Raw genomic sequence first — 7,849 nt, 5'->3', positions numbered from 1 at the left:
ACTATTGAAAATATAGTTAGTACATCCATATTACTCGTAAATTTGTTTTATAAAAAATTCTAATGACAATCATACATTATGTAATAGGTTAGCCAATGATTAAATGAAAACTCAATGATACCACTGATGTTCTTAGTAGATTCAACCACCCGAGCCTGTTCACCCCACTATCATCCAGAAGGCGAGGTCAGTACAGGTACATCAAAGCTGGGCCCGGGACTGAAAAACAGCTTCTATCTCAAGGCCATCAGACTGTTAAACAGCCATCACTAGCACATTAGAGGCTGCTGCCTATAGGCATAGACTAGGAATCACTGGCCACTTTAAGGAATGTAACACTAGTCACTTTAATAATGTTAACATATCTGGCACTCATCTCATATGTATTATACTGTATTCTATCCTATTCTATGGTATCTTTGTCACTTAATGTTTACATAACTGACATTACTCATCTCATGTGTATATACTGTTTTCTATACTATTCTACAGTATCTCATTCACTTAATAATGCTTACATATCTCATATATATACTGTTTTTTTCTATACTATTCTACTGTATCTTAGTCCGTTCCGCTCTGACGTCGCTCATCCATATGTAGTCTTAATTCATTCCTACTTAGATTTGTGTGTATATGTTGTGTAATTTGATAGATATTAGATACTTCTGCACCGTTGGAGCTAGAAGCACAAGCATTTCGCTACACCCGCAATAACATCTGCTAATCATGTGTATGTGACCAATAAAATTTGATTTGATTCAATAAGTAAACTAAACAGAAAGCTCTCAATCCCATGAAGTTTTTCCACTCAAATATGAAGTTCCATCATAATTTATCAATACAAAGATCCTTTATTACAATATTTATCATTATAATACATTTCCCGCTGACAAGTTTAGAAAAACAAAGTTCTGAGTCATTTCTGCAAGTGGGAACATCTGATACTCTAGATGTGTCAAATGTATTTTGAAACCTATACTAAGAGTTATATATATATATATATATATATACACACACACCTGATACAACAAAGCACAATTGTGTCAAAAAGGTAAAAAAGCTAAACAATTATGTACATAACAGCTGAAGAGCTGCGGGAAGAATCTTTACTTACAAGAGCGAACAAGGTTTTCCTTATGTAAAATATGGCCATTTAATGACCTATCTTGCAAACTCCTTCAGACTGATTTCGTAGTGAAGTTTTTGTAGTGAGAATTTTCTTTTAGTTTGAGGTCCAAAGTTCCATTCCTCCACTGAGATATTCTCCCCTGACTACCCTTGCTGCTCCTCACTGAGGGTCTGCGCTTGCTGCTCCAACAATGCCATTCTGTCGCAGCTGGTTCCTCAGAATCTGGTTCTTGGATTTCCAGTCTTCTACCTGTGCAAAATTAGATGAGAAAAGCAGCTCAAACAGCCTATTATTACATCTGATGCATGGATTTTCATGAAAAGTTGTTGGCATTTTGGTTTGGTATTTTGTTTGCAAGTTACATTTTCAACATGTTTGAGGGGTACAGTTTGAGCACGACGAGGTGCAGAACCCCTAACCTCGAGCGCTTTATAAATAGTTAATAAGTTGTTGTTTGGATGCGAGGTGATTTGTACAGTCATGGCCAAAAGTTTAGAGAATGACACAAATATTAATTTTCACAAAGTTTGCTGCTTCAGTGTCTTTAGATATTTTTGTCAGATGTTACTTTGGAATACTGAAGTATAATTACAAGCATTTCATAAGTGGCAAAGGCTTTTATTGACAATTACATGAAGTTGATGCAAAGAGTCAATATTTGCAGTGTTGACCCTTCTTTTTCAAGACCTCTGCAATCCGCCCTGGCATGCTGTCAATTAACTTCTGGGCCACATCCTGGCTGATGGCAGCCCATTCTTGCATAATCAATGCTTGGAGTTTGTTTGTCCACCCGCCTCTTGAGGATTGACCACAAGTCCTCAATGGGATTAAGGTCTGGGGAGTTTCCTGGCCATGGACCCAAAATATCGATATTTTGTTCCTCGAGCCACTTAGTTATCACTTTTGCCTTATGGCAAGGTGCTCCATCATGCTGGAAAAGGCATTGTTCGTCACCAAACTGTTCCTGGATGGTTGGGAGAAGTTGCTCTCGGAGGATGTGTTGGTACCATTCTTTATTCATGGATGTATTCTTAGGCAAAATTGTGAGTGAGCCCACTCCCTTGGCTGAGAAGCAACCCCACACATGAATGGTCTCAGGATGCTTTACTGTTGGCATGACACAGGACTGACGGTAGCGCTCACCTTGTCTTCTCCGGACAAGCTTTTTTCCAGATGCCCTAAACAATCGGAAGGGGGATTCATCAGAGAAAATGACTTTACCCCAGTCCTCAGCAGTCCAATCCCTGTACCTTTTGCAGAATATCAGTCTGTCCCTGATGTTTTTCCTGGAGAGAAGTGGCTTCTTTGCTGCCCTTCTTGACACCAGGCCATCCTCCAAAAGTCTTCGCCTCACTGTGCGTGCAGATGCACTCAAACCTGCCTGCTGCCATTCTTGAGCAAGCTCTGTACTGGTGGTGCCCCGATCCCACAGCTGAATCAACTTTAGGAGATGGTCCTGGCGCTTGCTGGACTTTCTTGGGCGCCCTGAAGCCTTCTTCACAACAATTGAACCGCTCTCCTTGAAGTTCTTGATGATGCAATAAATGGTTGATTTAGGTGCAATCTTACTGGCAGCAATATCCTTGCCTGTGAAGCCCTTTTTGTGAAAAGCAATGATGACGGCACGTGTTTCCTTGCAGGTAACCATGATTGACAGAGGAAGAACAATGTTTCCAAGCACCACCCTCCTTTTGAAGCTTCCAGTCTGTTATTCGAACTCAATCAGCATGACAGAGTGATCTCCAGCCTTGTCCTCGTCAACACTCACACCTGTGTTAACGAGAGAATCACTGACATGATGTCAGCTGGTCCTTTTGTAGCAGGGCTGAAATGCAGTGGACATTTTTAGGGGGGGGATTCAGTTCATTTGCATGGCAAAGAGGGACTTTGCAATTAATTGCAATTCATCTGATCACTCTTCATACCATTCTGGAGTATATGCAAATTACCATCATACAAACTGAGGCAGCAGACTTTGTGAAAATTTATATTTGTGTCATTCTCAAAACCTTTGGCCACAACTGTAGATCAGTGACGCTGCGCAGTCCGACTACAATGTAGTCAAATCTCAAATAAATGTTTTCTGTGGTTCTGTGTGATTGCATACGATTAGTGTTGCAGTAAGTAGGTGAACAGGATTGATAGCACAAAAATCTCTCACTCACTAATCCTACAGCCTGATCATCAAAATCAGAACCCATTACAAAGCGTGAACGAATTAAAGTAGGCTGCGTTTACACAGGCAGCCCAATTCAGATCTTTTCCCACTTTTTGGTATTTTGACCAATTAGCTCTTTCTACAATAATTGGGCAAAATATCAGAATTGTGTAAACACAATCATAGTTTCTTACCTCTTGCCTCAGTAGTTGGTTGTCCATTCTGAGCCTATCCAGGGTGCTTAGGTCATCCCCCAGTCTGAGGTTGTTCTGCCGAAGCTCCTGGATATAGTCACAGGCTTTGGAGAGGATCCCACCTTTACTCTGGACCAAAACACAAAGACTGTCACCCTCTCCCATGTAGAGCCAGGAGGTCTTTCCTGAGAATGTGTTCTGACAAGAAAAAAACTCTTGGTACTCCTTTTTATAGCTACGTTTTTTCTGGTCAGGTGACATGGTCAGTAAAAACTCCTGGCCATACCCATGAGATTTGACAGTGATCCATTTTATGGTGATACTGACCTCATTGCTGATACTGACCTGCCCTGACTTGGTAGGGTCAATGTTGCAGTCTGGGATGGTCTTAGAGAGCGTGACGATCCAGTTGTTGATCTTGTCCCTACGTCTACGTTCAACTTGAAGACAAATTACACAATAACAAATTTGAGTAGGTAGGCAGGGCAACATATGATTCTGTGCACATCGTGACATCCAAATCCAACTAGCATTTAAGAGACATTTCATATGAAGTATTGTATGATGGGTATCTAGGTCTCACCCTCGTTGTGCTGGGCTCGTCTTTTGTCATCTCTAGAAGTGCGTGGGACCTCTGATTTTCTACAAGACACAATTAGTATAGACATGAATAAACAGATATTACCATGAAAACTGTTGGCATACACAGCATACACCCATATGTGCAGCTAAAACCGTAACAAGGCTAACTAAAATCCCAACACAAAGAAACTCATGAATGGACACAGGACAGTGTGACTAACTAGTATGGTAACTGTGATGACTCTCCTGGCTTCTCAAGTCCAGTACCTACTGTACTGATAAAAATGGCAGCTTACGTGTTGTGAGGTTGTGTGCGAGGTGCAATGGACCTCTGGTTGGCTCCCGTCAGCACTTCCTGGGGGGACATCATCACGTACAACTGCCCTGAAACAAAGAAGTCCCTCGCTTCCTTCAATCCAAATTGTCAATATACAGTACCAGTCAAAGGTTTGGACACACCTACTCATTTAAGGGTTTTTCTTTATTTTTACTATTTTCCACATTGTAGAATAATAGTGAAGACATCAACACTATGAAATAACACATACGGAATCATGTAGTAACCAAAAAGAGTGTTAAACAAATAAAAAAATATGTTATATGAGATTCTTCAAAGTAGCCACCCTTTGCTTTGATGACAGCTTTGCTTTGAGAGAATGCCAACATTTACATTACATTTAAGTCATTTAGCAGACGCTCTTATCCAGAGCGACTTACAAATTGGTGGATTCACCTTAAGATATCCAGTGGAACAACCACTTTACAATAGTGCATCTAAATCTTTTAAGGGGGGGGGGGGTGTTAGAAGGATTACTTTATCCTATCCTAGGTAGGATAAAGTAATCCTTCTAACACCCCCCCCCCCCCCCCCTTAAAAGATAGCGTCTGCTAAATGACTTAAATGTAATGTAAATGTTGGCATTCTCTCAACCAGCTTCATGAGGTTGTCACCTGGAATGCATTTCAATTAATAGGTGTGCCTTGTTAAAAGTTAATTTGTGGAATTTCTTTCCTTAATGCATTTGAGCCAATCAGTTGTGTTGTGACATGGTAGGGTTGGTATACAGAAGATAGTCCTATTTGGTAAAAGACCTATTTGGTAAAAGACCAAGTCTATATTATGTCCATATTTGACTGGTACTCTAACTGTATCAATATCAAATGGCAATCAAAATGGAAAGTAAATTGGAAATAAATGCCCAACCTGATGGAACATAGAAATAGAATCTATTCATTCTATCTAGTAATTCTATGTGATTGAGTCTCCATCTCCTCACCAGTGGGAGTGCTCTGACTTAGATGTGTATCAGATGCCTGCACCACGCTGGTTACCATGGTGCCTGGTGAAGCATCAGCGATGGTTGCAGGGTAGTAGGTGTAATGCGTCTCAGTGCCGTCCCCCTCCAACCCCTCGGACTGAGAGTACAAAGCCTACAGCAAGAGGACACCTTTGTCAGTGTTGAATAACAATCGAAACTGTATACAGTGAGTAGTAGAGGAATAGAATAGAGTAGATCATCTTTGCTATCCCAGATTAAAAACAATGCTATGTTTGATTTACAGAATACGAACTTAATCAAATACTACAAGCCTGGTGGGCAAAACTGGTTGAAATGTACGTAATTACAACCAAAAACAGGTTGAAATTACTTATTTTGACATAATTTCAACCAGTGTTTCCAGCTGGGAGGGCCCCAAGTCCTGCTCGTATAAATTCTCACCTGGGTCACAGGCTGTGTGGCTGCAGGAAATCCAGTTAGCACACTGACCGCTGTGGCTCCATCACTTTGAGCCTCCAACTGTCCATCAGACACCTGGATAACTCTGTATGTCACCTTTAGCAAAAGAAAACACACATGTTTGTTGAGCGAAACATGAAATCGGTCATTAGTAATGACAGAAGACTGAGCCTTAGAAAACCTTGGATGGGCATTGGCTGGGCTCAGAGCTCCAGCTCAGGGACTTCGGCTAGATCTAGTGAGCCCTGTACAGTATACTTTCCCCAACTGTACCTGCCCACCGGGAGGGTAGTACAGCTCCCCTACCTGCCCCCCAGCTCCCTCCGTCTTGAATAGATACTTTATGGGATGCTCTGAGGAGAAGGTGGCGGCAGACTGAATGGTGGCGATGGCAGCTGATGGGTCATCTGCTGTAGCCACTGCACCTGGTAGAGAAAAAAAAAATCAGAATACAGTCTCTATAATATCAGCAAGAAAATACTATGGGTGTCTTGTCTTCTGATGTTTTGCGGGTCGTTATTTCCTTTCTACGTGACATTACCTTCTTCAATGACATGTGCACTTTCATCCGGGTCTGGGCTTTTCTGTTGACTACATAACAAAATGAGAAGCACAATGTTAATACACAGTAACAAATATACAGTAACACACCGCTCTTTCAACTTGTGCTAGAATATGACCATCCAGCCCAACACTCAAATTCATTACAACAAATCATGTGGAAGTAGCTTTGGTTCAAATTAATTATGTTTAAATCAATGCATTGTTAGCTCACCCCTTCATTTTCACAGACAGTGTCAACTGGAAAGAGAATCTCCTTCATTCACCCGGGAGCTAAACAGGCTTGAGGAAAAAGGTCAAGTTGGTAATCTTTTGGGGAAAACAAACTAGGCTATAGATACCCAATCACAAACCTGAAACCTCTGATTTCCAAAAATTGGTACTGGCTCGGCGTGTATCCATCTAGAAAGCCTTCAAGGGACCAGCTATACCGTATGTTTGATTGGAGTGATAACAGTACTCTTTAGGCCCCTTCAGTAGTTACAGTCGATGTTGCCCGCTACAATGTAGCCGCGAGCTTGGAACCTCAATCAGCAAATAACTACTGTTACCCTGTAACTTTCCAGATCAGTTCATTGCCGAAGACGTCATGCAAACAGCTGCAGCTAAATGTCAAAATTCGAAATCCAGCGTGCTAAAGTAGTAGTTAACCAACACACATACTGATATTTAATTGTATAAGTTACGAATATGTAGCAAGCTGCATTATTCCAGCGGTTCCTTCAAGCTGCGACGGGTCAGTTCAACAAAGCACCTTCGCTATAGCTAGCTGCTACTAGCTAATGTTGTGAATTAACGTAAACTAGCTATTTAGCCAGTAATAAAGCCAGGCAAATGTCGAACATTTGGCATTTGTATAACGCAGCTTGAAACATTTAATTTTATAGAGAATACAGTCTTTGTACAATAGCTACATACAAGATCGGAATATTTAACTTACCGTGCAATTGGCCTCTCCCCAGTTTGTCAACATTACTGGCTGTCTGTGCCAATGACTGTGTATGGTCTGCGCATGTACAACATTTTAGGTGCGCTTAATTTACCTCGCCTGGCGCGCTCATTGAGCAGATTTGGCCTCTTTACCATGCCACTGCTCCTCGGAACTGCGCCTGTTAAAATAAATCAAACAGATCTAGTGTTGTGGCCATCTTTACCGGGCTTCATCAACTGTGCAGATCTTGGATCAGCATTCTAACCACACCCCTGATATAAATCAGAAGGAGACACAATATATAACCGATCCTGAATCTGGGACCGTGGGCAAGTAGCCTACATTAGAAGTTATTTTGGCCGAAGGGGTTCACTGTTTCACAACTTTGTATCATAGACAGTTATGTGAAAGTGAATCTAAATTCCCAAACAAATGATGCCTGCGTGCACCGTAACTCTTGTCTTGTTTTGTCGTACTCTCTATTTTCCCGCTCAATGCCCATAAAGTGAGGAAAATATGACTGGCGAGTTTACAGTTATCTAGCTACTTAAA

At 41.3% G+C, this 7,849-nt stretch overlaps 1 protein-coding gene across 4 annotated transcripts; it reads right to left on the bottom strand.

Annotated features, from left to right (window-relative positions):
• Positions 1 to 834: 834 nt before the first annotated feature.
• On the bottom strand, positions 835 to 7,460 carry LOC106612551 (upstream stimulatory factor 1). 4 transcript variants are annotated; one of them, XM_014213793.3, is made up of 11 exons: positions 7,307 to 7,460; positions 6,581 to 6,648; positions 6,347 to 6,396; positions 6,079 to 6,230; positions 5,788 to 5,901; positions 5,344 to 5,497; positions 4,363 to 4,450; positions 4,068 to 4,126; positions 3,812 to 3,924; positions 3,485 to 3,613; positions 835 to 1,381 (listed from the first exon to the last, which is right to left on the bottom strand). In XM_014213793.3, exons 2-11 carry the CDS (start codon positions 6,586 to 6,588, stop codon positions 1,292 to 1,294), a joined length of 957 nt encoding a protein of 318 aa, XP_014069268.1. In that variant the 5' UTR covers positions 6,589 to 6,648; positions 7,307 to 7,460; the 3' UTR covers positions 835 to 1,291. The 4 variants fall into 4 exon arrangements, with proteins under 4 accessions (XP_014069268.1, XP_014069269.1, XP_014069270.1 ...); XM_014213794.3 differs by having other exon boundaries at positions 3,830 to 3,924; XM_014213795.3 differs by having other exon boundaries at positions 6,112 to 6,230; positions 7,307 to 7,459.
• Positions 7,461 to 7,849: the final 389 nt, after the last annotated feature.

Source organism: Salmo salar, chromosome 09, assembly GCF_965601325.2.
Source record: "Salmo salar chromosome 09, fSalSal1, whole genome shotgun sequence".
Taxonomy (NCBI): domain Eukaryota; kingdom Metazoa; phylum Chordata; class Actinopteri; order Salmoniformes; family Salmonidae; genus Salmo; species Salmo salar.
Note: the sequence above shows the minus strand (reverse complement) of the source record. Positions and strands in the feature narration are given on the sequence as shown.

Coding starts and splice junctions, on each gene's coding strand:
- LOC106612551 (XM_014213793.3), bottom strand. Junction 4,127..4,362: donor CGCACACAACCTCACAACAC/GTAAGCTGCCAT, acceptor TGTGTCTTGTAG/AAAATCAGAGGTCCCACGCA. Junction 3,925..4,067: donor ACGAGCCCAGCACAACGAGG/GTGAGACCTAGA, acceptor TTTGTCTTCAAG/TTGAACGTAGACGTAGGGAC.